This window comes from Gracilinanus agilis, chromosome 3 (genome assembly GCF_016433145.1).
Source record: "Gracilinanus agilis isolate LMUSP501 chromosome 3, AgileGrace, whole genome shotgun sequence".
NCBI lineage: Eukaryota > Metazoa > Chordata > Mammalia > Didelphimorphia > Didelphidae > Gracilinanus > Gracilinanus agilis.
In genome coordinates, this window is record NC_058132.1 from 605,175,227 (window position 1) to 605,196,231 (window position 21,005).

The 21,005-nt window shown below is 35.2% G+C and overlaps 1 protein-coding gene across 3 annotated transcripts in view; it reads left to right on the plus strand.

The window, feature by feature from the left end:
• UNC80 (unc-80 homolog, NALCN channel complex subunit) overlaps window positions 1-21,005 on the plus strand; it is a 233,058-nt gene that overhangs the window by 87,167 nt on the left and 124,886 nt on the right. For all 3 annotated transcript variants that reach the window (XM_044667510.1, XM_044667509.1, XM_044667511.1), the window contains exons 23-24: window positions 8,938-9,150; window positions 15,410-15,545. In XM_044667510.1, the coding sequence (XP_044523445.1) occupies window positions 8,938-9,150; window positions 15,410-15,545 (349 nt within the window). The remainder of the gene's footprint in view (window positions 1-8,937; window positions 9,151-15,409; window positions 15,546-21,005) is intronic.

Sequence of the window (21,005 nt, forward strand, 5' to 3'; positions counted from 1 at the left end):
AGTACATATATATATATATATATTATAGTACAAATGTTGAGAATCCATTCAAAACAGGCTTAATAACCACGTGCCTGTGTCTCTAAGGCACATAGAAACTTATATCTGTTGTTTGCTAAGATGCTTTATTTAATATTATGCAGTAACTCAGTCCAAAGGTCTGGACTTGAGTAATCATAAAATGGTTCTTTGCATTTGTTTTAAATCTAAATCTTAACCACAGTCTTTTAGTTAAAGAAAACAATTTTCTTTATTTCATATTCTTAAAAAACACCAATGACATTTGCCTTCTTAGTCATATAATCTAAATGAATTTTTTATTTTTTTGAAAAAAGTTCCTAATACACTTATTAAAAAATACTGTCTAATAACAGTTACAGAAACATAAGTATGTACAGATTTCTGGAATGTTCAAAATTTATGCAAATGAAAGGCAATTTATTTTAAATGTGTCCCCTTGCATTGTTGCTATGACAACTGGCAAAAATTAGGGGTAATCAGCTCCAGTTTCAGGTCCACCCAATCTCTGTTAGCATTTTTTTTTCTGAAAAGTTAACAAGAACTGAATGTTACTTCTTTTAAAGATATTTGACATTTTTGAAAGGGCCTTCATTCATTTCCAAAGCTTTATGTGTATAAACAAGGCAAAGACAATTATTCAAAAAGTCAAGTAATGTAATAGTATGAATAATAATAACTTGTTTAAAAAATATTTTTTAAGGTTGAAAAATCCACTCAGTATTCTGGTAGGAAATCTGAGTATTTTCCTCATTTAAAAAAATGAAGAACCTGAGGCCCACAGAGAACAGTTCTTTGCCAGGGTTCATACTCCTCATAAATGTCAGAAGCAATACTTATTCTAAGATTGGCACACTTTTTACTAGATCAGGCCACAAAAATGTGTCATTTTAGGAATAGTCATCACAGATTCTCTCCAGAGATCATCTCTGTCAACTAAAATATTGCTTTTGACCATAACTACTCTAGAAGTGGACAGGGGGAGAAGAACTCTGTCAGATACCTGACATTTCATTTAGGAAAGAACTCAATATGGATGAAGTAGTAAATATGGAATTACAAATTTCTGCCTTGTAGTAGGCTTGGAGTCAGTACATAGCCAGAAACACATCTCCTGTTTACTGTCAGTGATTTAAAGTTGGTTAGCACGCTGTATTCATTAAAATTGTATCCTGCTCCATTAGGATGTATTATATCATTTTAGTTAGGAGGTCAAAAAGATCCATGTAATTGCCTAAGGTGTGACATAAAAGATTAGATTCTACATAATAGTATCTGTCCACCACTATATTCTGGCAGGAAAGGATCAATTAGTGGCTATTTTTTACATTGTAAATTTAGATATACTCCTTCAAAACATTAAAAAATGGGTTTTGTGCCATAACTTCCAGCTGTCAACAATACTTGCCAGGACTTCCTAGCAAAATAAAATAAGAATCCAATTATTTCACCATTTTCCGCTTTAAAATACCACTGAAGATCTAGTCTTTCAGTTTTAAAAGATGTTCATTTCAGCCGGTTCATTCTGGTTAATTTCCCTTTGGAGATCAAAGGTTGGAAAACTGGGATCCTGCTCAGATGCTAAGAAAGGAATAGTGATGTCCCTCTCTGATTTTGCCATAAATCGAAGGTCACATCAAAATCCTCAGACTTCTCAAAATTAATTTTATTTGGTTTTACATTTGTAAAAAAATAAAGTGGGAATTGTTCTGATTCTGTGGGGTGGGGTTGGAGATTAGAAATAACACCTGCCTTTAAAGATAACTTTGTCATGTTCATCGTACATTTACTGTATATATTATATTTGAAAAGAATAGGGTTTGACTCACTATAAAATAATAGGTTATTAAAACCAGATTCTACTGCACATTTCATACAGCACTTTTACCAAAAAAGTACATGCTGCCAAAATGACCTGATTTCCCAACAACCTACTCCCAAACAGATTGAAAATTACTTTATAAAGTCTATTATATTATATATTATAAAAGTCTAGAGAAACAAAATCAATTGATCTCTTTAAAAATGAATCTAAGTTAATAAGGTCTACTTAAACAACACAGTCTAGTGAAAGCTTAATGAATTTCCTGGTTATTGAATTAAGGTTTAATATTGGTAATTTCATGAAAGACTTCATTATTTTATGAGGAAATAAAGCACATCGAGTAATGATTTATCTACAGACTTTTAAGAATGGAATCTTTCCTACATGGGGTGGGTTACTGGGGACCCTAACAACAACTTCAGTAGAATCCCCATTCTTTCTCCACTAGTCTTGAATAGTATACATAGGTCCTTCTGAGTTTATTATCTACAACTTATTAATTACACGTTCGCTGTGAAATCTTATCTTCTAGTTAAAAAGAAATTTTGTTTTCTGATTTATTTACCAAAGAATCTTCCCAATGGACCTTCCATTAGTTTTCTTGTTGTCCTATATGCACATAGTATGTGATTGAGGTGGAAATTAGAAAGTCCCAGATCCCCTAACATCAAGGAGGTAGCTTTCTACCAACCACTCCAGATCCTTCCAAGATTGAATACATTTGTAAAAAAGAAACTGTAATGTTTTCCTCCCGAGCTCAGACTACTGAGGGAAAGTAACACACATTTCTGTGAAAGCCAAAGTTCCAGATCATTTCAGAACTGTTATTATTTGGTCTTTGAATTGCATAGAAAGCTTTTCCCAGGTAATTGAAATTGCTAGTTTCTCACTGGGCTGATGAGGACTGATGAGGCTTCTGTGGTTCAGCCTGATCCAATCTGACCGTGTCAACATGGCCCAGAAAATAAAACTGACTGTGGATACAGTTGAATGAGGAGCTGCATAATGCACAGAAATGCTTGGTCCAACCAGATTGAAGAAGACCACAGATGTGACTAAAATGAATCTAAACTTGAAATGATTTGGCCAAGGAAGGTCCGTACTCTCTGTTCATTGAATTGAAAGGGCACTTCATTCTCTGGGGACCTCAATCAGTGCCTTTCAAGAAACTAAAATTCCTCCTAAGATTCAGTAAATTTTTTCTTAGGGTAAGAATAAAGTTTTTTCTTAAACAGCATCTGCAAGGCAACATGAACATTATCTTCCATTCATCAGCTGATGTTGAACATTTTGAGAAATGAAAGTGGAAAGAAATAAGAAGGAAAGATTGAAATTTGAAGTCCTTTGGTTGTAAATGTTAGCAGGTAAAGAGCTGTATGACATAATGATATTTTCAGATATCTGAAAAGTCAACGAGATAACTTTAATAATGGAGGTCATCCTCTGTATTTTCACTCACTTAAGTTTTTTTTCTTTGGTACCATGGGAATTGTGAATCATTCATTGTTGGAATACAAGCATTCAGGTGGCATCAATTCAATAGAGAGAGAAGGTAAATGAAGAAATGTCTTCTGGAGAGTAGTTTTTAAAATATGGCTAAAATATGGCTACTCTTATTTCAAAATAGCAGAATTTCAAAAGAGCAGAATTCTTCCTTTGGGGAGTGGCAGTACAATAGAATTTTTGCTTTGGGGTTTAGTTTTAATTTTCATTGTAGTAACCTGTGGTTCTTTTCAGCTATGCAGCATTCGCCTGATTCATTTTCTCTCCATTTGTGATGTGTTTCTCTGTGATGTCAATTCATCCCTGTCCATTCTGTCATATCTCCATCTTTCTCTTGCTGCTTCTTCAGATTGCACTGCGCGTTAAGAGGTAAGATCTATCAAAGGAGGTGAGAGTGACATATTTAAGTCCAGGAAGAATCCTCTCTCCAGGGAGTTCCATTTTTCTGCCTGAAAATCAGCACTTTAGCACAACTTTTTGTGAGAATCTTATGAAGACATTAGTTCCTTCTTACTCTTGAGGGTCTCGTTCCCTTCTCTGCACATGAATTCTGAATCAATGTTATGGAACAGCCACTATTCTACTAGTCCACACATCATAGGAATTTTTTGGCACCTTGATTGACTTTCTCCATCTTCTGTAAAGTAATATGTGCACTGCAAAAGCAAGGGAAAAGTTTATCAGGACTGAACATGATTTCATTGACTATATGACTACAGACCCCTATAGAAATAGAATAATGGAACAACACTTGAATTATGTGATTTTCCTTAATCACAGTATCATAGCAACACAGAGTTAGACCTGAAAGGGGCTTTAAAAGTCATCGAATCCAAACCTTTCCTTTTACAGATGAAGAATTAAGGTTCAACATCACACAGGTAGCATATGGCAAAACTGAGATTTGAACTTAGGTTCCCAGACTCCAAATCCAGAATGTTTCCTACCATATACACTGCCTTATTCTTGAGATAATGTATGTAAAAAACTTTGCAAATCTTAAAGCACTATTTCAATATTTTCAAATTTTGCCCAGTTTGTCTACATAGATTAAATTAGTCAATTAGATATCATATCTACCCCATTACAAAATATATTGGGATCAAGTACTGAGTCATTAAGGGCATATGGTGGAGCTAAAATAGAAAGTAGTCTCTAGTCTAACAGTAACCTTGGATCAGAACTTCCCCAGGACCAATTAGTAACAATGCCTGTGAAATTCCCAAGAATTAAGAGCTAGTATTATTACTAATGACTTAAATGCAGTATCTTCACTTTTTTTCTTGTGGTAGACACCATTTTGGAAAGTAATTCTTTTGAAGAGTGTTTTTTTTCTTAATGGGATGAAATAATCAGCATCTAATAGCTTTCCAAGACTCAAAGCTATGGTCCATTCATTCAGCCCTCAAATTTCTCACCTTGTTACTTTTGTTTTGCCATCTGAGAATTAAGAGAAAGTAAAAAGTAGAATAATTTTTACATGGATTTGGATGAGGGTAGAAGAGCTTCTCATTAATCCTAAGTCAAAACCTGCATCTCTTAATAATCTCCTCCTACATTCACATGAATCATTTTCTCAGGCCTCCAGACATCATGCATTAAATCAGGATCCCCAGATGTTAGAAATATGCCACAATATGCCACATTAGAAATAAATGTGATTTTCATTGTCCTTCAAACTACACTATTTTTTAAAATTCTTACCTTCCATTTTGAAATCATTTCTATGTGTTGGTTCCAAGACAGAAGAGCAATGAGGGCTAGGCAATGGCAGTTCAGTGACTTTCCCAGGGCCACACAGCTAGGAAGTGTCTGAGGCCAGATTTGAACCCTGGACCTCCTGTCTTTAGGTCTGGCTCTCAAACCACTGAGCCACTCAGTTCCCCCAAACTAGCACTTTTTAAACCAGTTTTTCAAGGAAGCAAATTGGTTACATCCAGTTTAGAAGTCTCTCAGCCTGCTAGTCAGATATGCATAGGATCTTACAATCAAATATCTAGAGCTGGAAGAGTCCCCAGAAAATATAAAATCCAATACCCCTCCTTTTCCAGTTGAGAGAACTAAGACCTAGGGAGGTTAAGAGACTTGCTGAAGGTCACCCAAGTAGTAGGTATCACAGATGGAACTTAAAGATAAGTATTCAATGCTATTTCCATTACACCATTCTGCTTCTCATTTGATATAGTTGTGTCCATGTCTCATACCTATTAATAGGTATATTGCCTCATGAGATCAATGTTTGTCAATGTGGAGTCATCATCATATTCTTCAAGTCAGTTCCTAAAAGTTTTCATAAGCCTCATACACATAATAGAGCTGGTGACAGATTTTTAGGACCGATGTTTGTTTGCTTTATTTGTGTATGTTTTAGTCAATCTTTTTCAAAAATTATGGAAGTGAGTCATGTATAGAAGTATACTTTGATCCAATAAAGAACATTTTGGAGCATTATAGGAAATGGTCACTGAGAAATTTTTGAAGAAACCTTCTTCCTCAAATGAACCAGTATAACAAATTCCAAACAATCATTTGTCCCCACACCTACCTTCACCTGGGAATGCCCTAGAGTTTTATAGATCAAGGAATCTAAAATTATCCTTTTGCATATAGTGGGTGCTCAGCACATGTGTCTATTGATGAGGTTGATGGCTCGTCACTGGACTATAGAGATAGGAAATAGTTTAGATGGGCTTCTGCAGTAATTCAGTCATTTAACTCAATTAGGCAGGCAGTATCAATAGAGTCATGCTCCAGTTACTCTTCTTATATTAAAGAATGGGAGAAGTCCTGGTGCAATCTACCTTGAAAATCTTAGGAATTCAAGTAGATGATGCATGGAGGAGATAGAAAGATGGAAAGCTACTAATAGGAAGTTGTAGGGGATATGAATAGTAATAACCTAAATTTCAACTTTGAATTGTTTAACAGCCATGAAAGCAAAGAAAAAGAAAGCAATGGAGTGCCCGAAATGCTCAAATGGAGTGGCCAAAAATATAATACAGTAAGAATGAGTGAAAAAGGAAATGTGTTAAGATTACTATAGCATGATACTAAGATGTTGATAAATTGCAAAAGGGATAATACAAGGTATAAGAAAGAAATGAAGATAACCAATGAAATGATTGAAGAAGAAAACAGTCATATGAGAAGGGAAAGGTCAGGAAAATTGTCAAAAATAAGTAAATAAAATAAAATAAGTAAGTAAATAAAATAAAGTAAAATAAAAAAATCTTCAATAGGGAGGGAGGAAGGAAGGAAGGAAGGAAGGGGAGAAGGAAAGAAGGAGAGAAGGAAAGAAGGAAAGAAGGAAGAAAGGAAGAAGGAAGGAAGAAAGGAAGGAAGGAAGGAAGGAGAGAAGCAAGGAAGGAAGGGAAGAAGGAAGGAAAAAAGGAAGGAAGGAAGGAAGGAAGGAAGGAAGGAAGGAAGGAAGGAAGGAAGGAAGGANAAGGAAGGAAGGAAGGAAGGAAGGAAGGAAGGAAGGAAGGAAGGAAGGAAGGAAGGAGAACCTTTTAAACTATCTGTCCCAAAAACTGTATATAAAAAAATAAATCATAGTCTTGAAATTGAAGAGCTGTGCATAGTTGTCTAGTTGGTTATTTTAATGTATACTAATTCTATATATAGCTAGTAAATATTTCATATTAAAATGGTTCCTGAAGATAATACAAATCAATCATAATTGAATTCATTGGATAGGGAGAGAGAGAAAGAACTACATGATGGATCTGGGATTCCGTTTCAAATCATTGCCAAAAAAAGAGAGATTAAAACACTTCTACTGTGTAATATAAAATATCACTCACACTTAGCTCTCTTCTCTTAGAATTCCTCATGGACTCATTCAGTATGCTAATATATTGAGACTTACAAATCACTGGCATTTTGTTTGTTTATTGATGAAGGTAGCTAACAATATAAAATGTTTTTAAAAGTTTAATTAAATAGTAGTTTGTTAGTTCTCGTCGCCTTCAATTAATACCTCATTTTAAAAATTACTGTGGTTTGTAGGAAAAAAAAAAACTTGAGATCTCATCCTTAGAAGGATTATAATGTCTTTGGTTCTAAGTTCATAATAAAGTTGTTGGAACCTCAACATTCTGGGAATCCTATCTATAGACTTCTTCCTCACCTTTAGCCTGCTTTTCAAAAACATACCTCTAAAACATCTTCAACAACAGTTGTTGGCGAGGTTAGAGGAAATATTTCATGTGTTCCCCAAAATACTTTGTTTCTTGTGAATCAATTGGATAGTTTCCTGTTTTAACACACTTAAAAGTTAATGCCTACTTCTTTTATGTTCTTCATAAAGAATAATGAAAACAAACCAATTTACTCCAAGATTATGTGTTATGTTTTGTAACTAGTCAGAAGGTATCTTGTGGTATAAGCAGGTAGAAATGTTATGATGATGAGGAGGAGGAGGAAAAGGATAATAGTATTTAGAGCATATAATTAAAAATATATGTTTATAGGTTAATATAATTTATAGCAATAATAATTGTATTTACATTTATTTTAAACTTTGCAAAGTGCTTTTCATACATTATTTCATTTGTAACTCATAATAGAACTGTGTATACAGGAACTTTTGCTCCCATTTTGTAGATGAGAAAACTGAGACAGAGAAATAAAGTTGTTAGACCTGTATCACATAGCTATCAAGTGTCAAATACCAGATTTGAGACCCACAACTTTTTAATTCTAAATCTAATATTGTCTCCAATTCCCCTGTTTGTCATGATATTAATGGCCACATCCTTCTGTTAAAATGGCAAAAACAATAATAATACTGTACATCTATGTAGTATTCAACAATTTATAAAGTACTTCATCATACCTGATTTCATTTGACCCTCAAAACTCTGTGGGGTAGATTGAGCAAATTTTAAAAAACTTTTTTTTCTATAAACCATTTCACAGATGACTAAACTAAGTCTCAGAGGCCACGCAGACAAACTGAATAATAAGCTTCAGTGGAAGGTAGCCAAGATCATCTCTTGAGTGGGACAGTATGAATTTTATTTTTTGTTCTCTTCATACAAGTAGAATTTGAGGGAAACCAAATGGTCAAGAATTCTTTTAAAATAAAGGCTTAAAGGGCTAGAAATAGTGTTTGCCTGCTTCATGATAAGGATCATTCTTCCTCCACATATTTCAGTGAAACCCCGCACTCTCCCACATACCTTGGTTTGCATGCCAAAGCATGACACAGCTGCCCCCTGAATGTACAAAGGTGGGTGGTGGGTGGTGGGTGTGGATATATTTGATGAGCTAATTGTGAAATCAATGAGCTCAAAAGCAAAAAAAAAAAAAAAAAACTCGCTTGAATTTTTATTCTTCTTGATCCAAAGTTCTTAAGCCTCTGGACCACATGCTACCACATTAGATGGAGACCATTTTGGAAGTCCAATATGAGAAAAATGAAAAAGTATGGAGGTATAAGCAAGTAGATTAAAACAGTTATTTGTTCACTCTGAGGTCTTCACAAAAATCACCATTTCCCAAATGACACATTTATTTTCTACTTGAGCAACTGCCAGCCCTTTGCTTTAATGGTATCTAATTTCCCTTTTCCCTCCCATTCAAACCAGGAAGCTCCAGTGGTGGCCAGAGCAGCGCTGTTCCTGGAGTGTGCTCGCTTTGTTCACCGTTGCAATCGTGGAAATTGGCCTGAGTGGATGAAGGGGCACCACGTAAACATCACCAAGAAAGGTCTCTCCCGGGGCCGATCACCCATTGTGGGCAACAAGCGGAATCAAAAGTTACAGTGGAATGCAGCCAAACTCTTCTACCAGTGGGGAGATGTGAGCCACAGTTGTTTCTTATCTTGTAAAATCAGAATGAAATCAATTAGTAAAGACTTCTCATAGAACAGGATATTGATCATTTTAAAATTATCTTCCCTAATCATTGAAATATAAATGAAAAGGAAAAGTGGGGGGTGGGGGGAATACAGTCGTCTTTGAATTCATTCTGTGAGAATGAGAATGGTATCCCAATAAGAAGTTGGAAGATTGAGATCCAAATTTCAGGTTACCATTCATTCTGATTTGGGGTATCTCCTTGAGGCTCAGTTTCTTCTCCCTTGAAATAGAAAGAATAATACCTGCCCTGCCTCTTTCTGGCAGTTTGCAAAGATAGTACTTCTAAGTCAGAGGTAGAAAAGACTCCAAAGCCCATATAATCTAACCTCCTCACTTTTCAGATAAGGAAACAGACTCAAAGAAAAAGAGTGGCTTGTCCAAGATCATATAGGCATTATCAGAGGTAGGATTAAAATCCAAATCCTCTCACTCCATGCCATTGCTCATTATTACACCCTGTTTTCCCCCATCTAAGAGCCTGGTCTGCCCCTATACTATTCCAATAGATCCTGAAAATGCATCCTTTTTTAAACAATTAACTGGAATAAAATACCTAACTTCCATTGGTAATTCGATCTAACATGTCTATTAATGTATGTGAGAACTTAGAAGGGTCTTCTTTTTTGTCTGAGTCATGCCAAGAAAAGCCAACTAGATATAAGATTGTGCTAGCTATGTGTGCTTGTGTATATGTGTGTATGAATTCATATTTAGAATTAAAGTAACTATTTTGTGTTCTTAAAAGCAAGTCATCTAGGATGATAAAAATGGTATATTTTAGAAATTTGTGATTAAAAAAAACTTTTCTAGTTCTGATATTGAGAGACAAGACTGATACTTGCCTGTTAGAATTACCTACAACTTGCTCCATCAGTTTTTGTTATAGCAGAGTTCCCCTATATCTGTCCTTACTGCAGTTAACTTTGTTTTTATCCAACAAAGCTAATATTTGAATTTATGTGGCATGAGGTGGATGGGATTAAGATAAACCTGAAGCATTCCTGGAGGCATGGAAGTGCTAATGAATATATTACTTCCATTCACAGATCTGAATTGATATAATGTGAAGTGGAGGCAGTGAGGTCTGGTGAAAGGAATAGTAGGCAAAGCACTGGGATTGATGTATCTGCTTCCTTATTTTCATAATGAAGACATAACTCATCATTTTTCTGTCCATTGTCCCCACCCAAGTCTTTGAGGGGTAAAAAGAGAGCCGATAAAACTTTTTTAAAGGTTAAATAGAAAAATAAATCAAATATATATATACAACCAAATTCTTTAGGGCATTGTGAAGTTTCTTATCTCTCAGATGGATGATATCATGTTCCTGTGGAACCAGTAGTATGCTGAAAAGGGTATAGGATTTAGAGAATTTGGTTCAAATGCTGGCTTTGCTACTCACTACTTGTTTGGCCAAACTCTCACGGCTTCATCTCATTCATAAAATGAAAGGAATGACCTAGAAATCAGGGACTTCTTAACCTTGAGATTGTGAACTTGAGTTTTTCTTTTTTTAACATTTTGGTGACTTTTGATAATTTTATTTCAATTTAGTTCATTTCCTTTGCATCTAAAAATATTATTCTGAGAAGGGTCCCATCAGCTTCATTATGCTGCCATAAGGGTACATGGCACCAAAGAGGTTAAAAACCTTTAAACTAGAAAATCTTGAAAATTCCTTCTAGCTTGAAATCTTTTGACTCCATGAAGTGAATTAAAGTCTTCCAAGGCATTGTGTATGTATTCTCTTACTATCTAATTGTCAGCAGTAATTCTTTGCTCATTAAGGGTACCTGCTTTAGAATTTCTAAGGTATAGCTATTCCTGTTTTTAACCCAAGAATGCCTAAACTCTAATAACTTAAACTGAATAGTGGATCCTGGTGAGGGTAATTTAAACCTAATGATTAAACTTTATTTAAACATGAATAATGGAGAGAAATAAGGATATCACTGGATAAAGATCATTAGCTTTTAGAATTGTAAGGATCCATGGGCTTTTCTCTGAATATCATTTTTTAATAAAAAGCAAATGTTAATTTCTCTTTTTGTAAGTAACTTAATACTTCAAATAGAAAAGAATTAGAAATTCCTAGGCAAAAATTAGATACCCATCACTGACTTGTTATAAATTCTCCTTATCTAAACAAGTGCTTTCCTTTAACTCCAGAGAAAGTCAGTTAACTTTCAGTCAACTTCAGGCTGCCCCAAGCCCTTTTCATAACTCCTGGCCCTATCAATTCCAATGTGTTCCTTGCAGCTCTTGGTATAATAAATTCTGATACTTCTATAAACCTATTACTCTGTGAGCACTAACTGAACTTGCCTGCTCCCCACCAAGGTGGTCATTGGTCTATGGTCCAGAACTCCAAGTTCTCTTGGGATTATCATAAGGAGAAAAGGAAATAGTTGTGTATGGTATTTTGGAAAATGAACATCTCTGTAAATATCTGATTACTGTTGAGGCGAGAGACTAGACTTGTGAAATTATTGGTATAAAGAACTTTTTAGATGAAAAAATCCTTCTACTAATGCAGGAAGGGCACCTTCTCTGCAATTTATGGTCTTAGAGAGATGCTAAGAGTACCAAGACATCAAATGACTTGTCAGAAGTCGTATTGGAAATTGGACCATCTAGAAGCTACAACTTATTCTCTGTCCACTCTCCCTGTTGCCTCTCAGTGGTTTCTGTGATGTTTTTAAAGTGAACAAGTTGTTTCAAAAACTGTTCAGAAGTCCTCAGTGGATTGTGGTCCTTCCTTGCCTTCTCACTAAAGCACTGGTAAATAATGGCCCTTTATTATTGTTGTTTCGTCATTTCAGTTGTGTCTTTTTGTGGCCCCATTTGAGTTTTCTTGGGAAAGGTAATGAAGTGGTTTGCCATTTCCTCCCCCAGCTCATTTTAAAGATGAAGAAACTGAGGCCAACAGGGTTAAGTAATTTGCCCAGAGTCACATAGCTTTCAAGTATTTAATGTTATATTTGAACCAATTCCAGACCCAACACTGTATCCCTTAGAGATACAAAATGTTTTAGAAAAGCCCAATGATTCTGTACCTCCCTCCTCTCTGAAAGTCAGTGAGTATATTCAGCCATTCTTACTTGGGAGTTTTAACAGATGGGAATCGAGCATTTTAACTGTGCAGTTCCTCCCACTAGGATTATGTTGTGTGTTCCTGGGCAAAGGAGAATTTGAAAGTCTGTCACCTTTGTGAAGAGAAGTTGAGCTCTTGAGACCCAGAAGTTATGAGACTCCAGATGTTGTTATGAAAAGATCATCCCCACCTGCCTGTTTTTATGAGTTTCCTTTTGTATTTTCCCCTTATTAGACATGCTTGGCTGGAGCTTATCAGATTTAGAGCTAAAAGTGAATTATTTTGCAGGAGCTTTTCAAATCACCCAGTTAGTTCTTTTTTCCTGATGTGTTGAGTTCGCCTCTTAATCTGAAAGGTAAAGACCAGATCATGCTCTCTCAAGGTACAAAGAATTCAGCTCTAATTGCATTTTGTATTTAGGGTACTTTGACAAAATCCATGTCTGCCTTGGTTTGGTATTCATCAAAGAAAACATTATTATTTAGTAATTTGCTCAAAATCTTGATGTATGCAGAATTCAATTGAATTCAACATAACATATTTATTAAAGCATTGAGATGCAAAGCCAGATAAGACTTAGATACTTCTCTTAAGAAATGGGCAGTCTTCTACACAAATAATGATGATAAAGGAAAGAGCCATCAGTGCAAAAGAGAGGTCTAAGCAAAATGCTATAAGAAAATGGAGGGCAAAAGAGTTCACTTTCATGGAAGGGGTAGGGTTGTTGAGAGAGGAAAAAACTGATAAATGGAATTAAGGAAGACTTTGTCGAGAGGGCAGCACATTAGCTGGACCTTGAAGGAAAGAAATGGTTCTCAGTGGTTAGAAATGGTATGATGGGGGGAAAAAGCTGAGCTTGACACCAAGAGAAACCTGAACTCAGATCCTAGCACTGATTTTTGCTTGTTGTTTAAACTAAGATATCATATAACCTTTTGGCACATCATGCTTTTTCCCTATTATAAAACTAGCTTTTTATTGTTTTTATTTAATATATTAACGTATTATTAATTTAATATTAATATAGTTTGCCTTTGTTTAATATAGTAATATATTGTTATACTTGTTATTAATATGTTTTGCTTTCATTCTGCCTTAATTTCCTCCTATATAACTCCTTTCCCACTTTGAGTCATCTCATGACAAAAAAATTAGTTTTAAAAGATATAAACAAAAAAGAAAATAAAAATAAATACCATTAGTGTGTAAGAAGAAATTGATATTTTATCCAATTGGATAATAGAATAATCACATATAAGCCCATTCCCCATATCAAAAGTCCAGTCAAAGGTATCTCCTCATATCTCTTTTTCAGGGCCAAGCTTCTTCTTTATAATTTCACAATATTGGTATTCTGTTCTTCTGTGGTTCTTTTTCTTTCTGTTTGTCTTGTTATAGTCTTTATGTATTGTTTTCCTGGCTTTCTTAAAATTTCACTTATCAAGTTTACTTCCATAATAAGACAGTTTATTTTTCCATCATTTCTTACTAAATATATTCATCCACCACAATTTGTTTATTCATTCCCCTCACTGATGGCCATCTATTTTGTTTTCATTTCTTTGATACCATAAAAAATGCTGTTATCAATATATTAGCACAAATGGAAGCATTCTTTAACGACCTTTTGGAGGTATATAACTAGCATTTTTTGAATATTCAAAAATGGTAATATTGGAATAGGGAAGGAAAGAAATAACTGTATTTTAGCTCTTAAATTCATTTTTGGACCACTTTTCAGGACATCCAAGGCTGTCTTACAGTTTGCTCATTATAACAAGATCCTTGATTTGCTCATGATAGGGTTCATCACTTCCGCTCTTTCAATAAGGGGCAGTGAAACAGACAATTTGGGAAGATTTTGACAGTACTCTAATAAGAGGCAATTCTAAGTTTCTGGAGATAATAGCCTCTATTGTTATAACCTTCATAGAATAGTACTCTACCCATGTGCTATTATTAAATTACTTTAAAAAGTTCCTGATGTAATAGTTGGGTATTATAGCTTGGTGCATGCAGCTAGGTGGCATAGTGGATAGAATGCCAGTCTTTCCTGTGTTCAAATAATCTGGCCTCAGACATTCATTGGATGTGTGACCCTGGGCAAGTCACTTAACATTGTTTGCCTCAGTTCCTCATCTATAAAATGATATGGAGAAGAGAATGGAAAATCACTCTAGGACTTTTGTCAAGAAAGCCCCAAATGAGATTGAGAAGAACCAGACATGACTGAAATGACTGAACAACAATAACATCTGTGTGCAAAATGTATTTATTTTCCAATTCATTTTGAGTTTTTTTGCTCATTAGTAATATCACCCAAGAAAATTCCCCAGACTATACAAAAGTAGACTGGGAAGAGTGCTCCCCTGAGTGGAATATAAAGATAACTTCCATGACAGAATACATACAAAATTCCCTATTCATTACTATCCAGATAAATATCATCAAAGAGCATTATCAGAAATCCTCCAGAGGATCAAGATGTGGTGGTTTTGTTGTTGTTGTTGTTGTTGTTGTTGTGAGCAATGACTTCTACAACAAATCTTTGCTTATTCTCTTGGATTTTTGCTATTTAAAAAAAAATCATCCATAGACAAAAGAGAAATCTTAATTTGTAACATGTTCTAGAGGATAGAGAGCCATCTTCTTACCTGGAAGATGTGGGTTCAAGTCCTGCCTCTGAGACTCATTGGCTATGGGAACTTGGAATCATTTAGCCCTTGAATTCGCCAGGCAATTCTCTAAGTTGCAGAGAAACTGTACTCTCTGCATTGCCAAAAAAACCAATAATAATTACTTATTTGGAGCTCTTTTACCAATGGTATCTTAGGTCCAGTGCTAATCTCTCTCCATACAGAATTAAAAAAGAGTAGCTTGTTTACATGGAGTTATTCATATAAAACTTTAGCCTAATACATCTTAGAAATGCCATTAATGTTTTCTGTTTCTTGGTTCCCATATATGTAAAATCAGAAAAATGGAATCCTGTGCTTGGGATGATTCACCAATATTACAATCTCTATAACACCAAGGACAGATTCTCAGAAGCTGAAACTGTGTGCTTTTGTTTTTGTTTTTGATTCTTTCCCCTCTTTATGGCAGGCAATTGGTGTCCGACTGAACGAACTGTGCCATGGAGAAAGCGAGAGCCCAGCTAATCTGTTAGGTCTTATTTACGACGAAGAGACCAAGAGGAAACTGAGAAAAGAGGATGAGGAGGAAGACTTTTTAGATGACAGTAAGGAGACTCCCTTTACTACAAGAACCCCTGCTTGTAAGAACCTCTGCTTTAGAAAGAGCACTTAATTCTCTTTTCTCTTTCATATTCTTGCCACTTCCCTGTGTTCTCCATATGCCCTCACCCTTTTTTGCCGTGCATGTCTGTAAAGCATGTGGACAGGGGCACCAAAAAGGTCACAAGAGGCTATAGAACAGGGTAATGAGTCACACTCAAGATGTCCCCCTGCCGTTCACCTTTGCATTTGTCCTTTTGCATTTTGCTGTTGCACAAATATTAAAAATTGATTCTATCCCCTTCAGGAGAATAGCACTTTTTAAAGTTATGGAAAATTACTGGCATTTCTGAAACCTTCCTTCTTCTCCCTCCTTTGTGATTTTGAGACTGACATGCCATCAGATAGTATAGAGAGAAATTTTTTAAAATGAAATACTTTGCAAATCACCAAGGGCACTGAAGTATTGAAATATTTAATTGAATTGTGTTGCAGCATTCAACATCCAATTGAAACCTAGAAAAAAATTAATTCACAGGTGTTAAAAATGTGAATGCCTGTCATTCTGTATTTATAACTGGAAATCAAATTTAGGTCATGTGCCATAGAACTTCAAAAAAGTTTGTATATGTCCTTTCCAAGACCATTCATGTACATATGTGTTCTACTGTACCATATCAGCATGCATTTGTGAGTATACCACCACCTTTTTCTGGCATAAGATGAGAATACTAAGCTTATGTACTTCATTTCTTATGTTGATGAGAAGCAGGATGGCTTAGATGGTAGAGAACAAGTCTTAGATTCAGGAATCTGTTCAAATGTCATGTTATTATTAAGATAAATAATTATTATTAAGAAAAATAAATTATTAAGATAAATAAAATAAGATGGATATTTAAAATATATAAGATGACCACATGCCTACTAAGATCTAATTCAAATTTCCCACCATACCTTCTCTCCATCTCTCCCTCATACCAAAGAGCACATCCCAATCAAGTCCTCTCTATTTAAGCTGCGCTTTATGTTCACTCATGTCATCACATAAGACTGGAAACCTGTTGAATCATGGGAAATGTAGTTTCCAAGTCCCCTAAACATCCACAGGAAGTTTGTCATATATCTAAATATTTAAAACTCAAATGAGCCCCAAATAACTCTCAATGGAACCCAAAAAATTCCAAATAACACGTTCCCCCCCTGAGATCCAGTGAAAAAGACTGGTCTTTCTCGGTGGATCTTGTAAACGTAGTCAACTTCTAAATTACAGGAGTTTGGGGATAAAAGAAAAAGGATAAAAACTAGCCACATTGACAAAAAGCCAATTGGGGTAGTCCTCTATTGGCATAAGAGTGTATATTAAAAAACAAATGCATTCAGCTTCCCATAGTTCAATCGACTGCACCCCAAAGTTCAATTTGGATCTTCATGATCCAGTGAAGGCTCTTCAGGCATCTTCATGGTGCCTTCTCCAAACAGGTTCATTGTCTGGATTCTGGGCAGATGGCAAATTTCTTATCCTGAAATTACTCTCAAAAGAATTTAAACTTTACATTATAGATTATAAAACATACATTTCCTTCTGAGAATTATACATTTTCCCCCCCCCCCGAAATTACTCCTAAAAGAGTTAAAATTTTACTTTATAGATTATAATACAGACATTATGATTATAAAACTTAACACCCCCCTGAGGAAAAATTCCAAATAACATTCTTCCCTGAAGAGGGTACCTCAGGTCAGCTAAGGATACATGGCTGAGTCACAGGGTCGTATGAAATCAATTGGCAAAAGAAATAAAAAAGAATAAAATCCAAATAAAGGAGAAAAAGTTAACTTGTGATTGAAATGTAAAATGTCAAAATCTCGTGTGCAAAAATGTAAGGAAAAATAAACTTATAACAGGTCCTTGAATCAAGGCCCAATTAAAGTGATATTTGGCAGTTTGCAATTACCCACATGGGAGCCAGGACTACAGAAAGTTGCCATTCTATATATAAGAGAAATAACAGGACCAAATATGTGTGCAAGGGAAATGTCTTTTTTTTCCTACACCTTCTCAGGGAATAAGGCATAATGATAGCCAATCTTAGGTGCTTTACTAGAAATTTAAGTTAAGAGGAAGTCTGCCCTCTAAAATGTTAGAAAAACTGCAACCCCAAAACTCAAACACTAGTTTCAAGCCCTTCAGTATTAGTATAGAACTTCCTCAATCCATGGTCTGCATGACTTTTTTTTCCCTTGGCACTTTGCAGATTTCTCAGTCGGTCTCCATGACCTTGTGGCTCTTTTTAGCACTCCTCCTGGAATCAGACAGAGAGACATTAATCATAATCCCATAGTATTTACCAATAATTGGCATGTTACCATAGTCTAAAGCTTTTTGGGTATACATTAATATTATAGCAAATATATATTTATATTAAGCTTATATCACTGTAAAATAAAAAAAAGGATTAACATTGATTATATGTACTTTAAGTACAAAAATGGGGAAAAAATCAATTGCGCTATTAAAAAAAATTAAAAGGAAAAGCAATAAGAAAATTTAAAATCCAGGGGAAAAAAATATTATGCTCTCAAGCATAAAAAGGAGAGAAAAGGAGAGAAAAGGAAGAAAAAGAAAAGAATTTTTTAAAAATCAAAAAATATATAGCTTAGAACTAGTGAAAGGTTTTTCACCCAAAAATGAGATCCATTTCCTGATAAGCTTTTGCATGAATTGTGAGTGTAAATGGTTTTCTTAAATAGCAGACTCATAATGCAAATTCAAATAAAGTACCATAATTTCCAATAACACATTTAAAGACAATAGCAAACAAGCCCATTATTATAACCACTTGTTATGATGTTTAAGAAAAAAAATTGTATACTTGTTACAAATTCAACAGGTATAGTAAATCATTCAACCTTAGCTAAGATATTTTCTTAACAAACTCTATTACTGCCTCCATGGTAATTGTGGGGCAGAGCCTTAAAAAATCTGATTTAAATTAAAAAAAAACTTCTGGATCTAAATTATCTTCAAGATTTCTAGATCCTTCTGATAGGAAAGCAAGCTAAAACATAGAGGTTAAACATAAAGTATACAGGAGCTCTCCTGACTTCCTATGTAAAAAAAAAAAACCCCTTTAAGACAACAATTCTTTAAAATAAATATATAAAACCTTATCATTTATACAGAAGGGTACTAGGCATCTAAAGTCAATTCTAAAGACCTCTCATAAAATTATAATTTAAATTTTCAAGGCATCAAAATCTCCAAGGCTGTACACAATTATCAAGATAGAATAAAAACTTAAGACATGTGATCCTATAGTTGAGATGGCAAATTCAGTATACATAAGGCTTATGGGCTTTTTTACAACTTAAAAATGTTTAAGATGTTCATAAATGGTACAGATAACACAATTGAATTAATACAGGTAAACTTAAAAAATGAAACCTTAAAGAAATGAGGAAATACAATATGAGTAACAGACTACAAGCTATACAGTCAAAAAACCTTTTTTATCAGTTCTAATAGATTTGTTCACTATTTGGAAGTTGCCATAAAATCATAAACAGAATTAATCTAGCAGCCAAAATTTCATTAGCTTAAAATGACTCAGTGCAACAGAAAAATCAACAAAACAACAAAATTAATTCACAAAACTAATCAGCAAAATACAATAAGATACGGAGACTTTTAAAAAAAACAGAAATAAAATCCATTCAGTTCTGAAATTTTAAATTCCACCTCTAGTCCAATTCAAGTTCCTTCTAACTGAGTTCTGTGCTTGAGCACAATATGGATAGTTCAAAGTCTTGGCCAGGCCTAGTGTATGTACAGGGGTGAATTTCTCCCCCAAGTTTCAGGCAAGATAGTCACAAGGAAATAGTTTGAAATAGGCCCTTTTTTGTGCATGCATTTGGACTTTTTACTCTAAGTGTTTACTCTGTCAGTGAAATCACAGATCTGGACCAAAGAAGAAAAATGCAGCCTAGAGGACATAGGATATTTTTTTTATGTATTTAGTTATAAGTGTAAGAACGTGATTCTAGGTTAATTCAATGCACATCTATTAATAGCTATTATTTCTATAGTGCTTTAAGGTTTATAAAGCTCTTTGCCTATGTTCAGTCATTAAATCCTCATCACAATAGGTTGATAAGTGCTCTATTATACTCATTTTACAATTGAGGAAACTGAGGCAGAAAAATTAAGTGGCTTGTGCAGGGTCACAGAACTTGTCAGAATTCAAATGCACATGATCCAGATTCCTAAGACCTACCCCAGTGCCACCTCACTGCCATCTCTGCAAGAAATAGAAGAATAGTATAAAATTCTATTCTACACATCCACTGAGGACCCATTTCTGAGATGCCTCCCTCCACCCTCTTCTGAGAGTCCAATATAGAACACGAGGCCAGGCAGGACCCTCCTGGGACAGACCTATATCTCTAATCATTTAGTAAAAGCATCGTAGTGAGGAGTGGAGAGAGTCCTGGACCTGGAATTAGATGGACACATGTTTAAAACCTTCTTATTGGCTGTGTCAAGACAATGTGAAGTGATTAAAAACCTCCATAGGTCCCAGGCTCTGTACTAAGCTTTGGGGACACAGAGACACAAAGGCAAGAGTAGTATGTTCTCACCAGGAGTTCACATTCTAATGGGGAAAACTACACACACACACTCTCTCTCTCTCTCTTACACACACACATACACACACACACACACATACACACACACACACATACACACACATACACACACACACACAGAGTAAATTAGAGCTAACCTCAGAAAGAAATCATTAGTCCTTAAAGGAGACCAGGAAAGACTTTTTGCAGAAGAGAGTAAAAGTATTTGGAACTGGAGGTATATATTTTAGCCTTATTGAGACTCAGCTGCCTCATCTGTAATAATTATTGGTGGTGATAATAACACTTATTAGAAGTCAAGATGTCTGTGGGCAGCGAAGTGGCTCCATAGATGGAGAGCCAGCCCTGGACAAGGGAGGTCCTGAGTTCGAAACTGACCCTAGACACTTCCTAGCTGTGTGACCCTGGGTCAGTCACTTAACCCCCATTGCCTAACTCTGACCACTCGTCTTGCCTTGAAGCCAACACACAATATTGATTCTAAGACAGAAGGGAAGGGTTTATTTTGTTTTTTTAAATCAAGTTGCCATAACAAGTAGGGTATTATACTTGGGAGCAAATTCTGTTCCAGACACTAACAAGATGACCTTCTTTATGCCTCAGTATCCCCATCCAAGGAGGAAGGGTTTGTTTTTAATGCCTTCCCTCCAAGATCCAAACCAATGATCTTATCCTCCCTAGCACAGCCCTGAATTTCCAGAGGTCCTTCAGAACAGGGATGCCTTAAAGAGAGACTCGTCTTCTCAGGACCATTCGTTATGGGAGGCCACTAAGGTGGACTTGTATATATTTCAGCAAAGAAGCTTCTGTCCCCT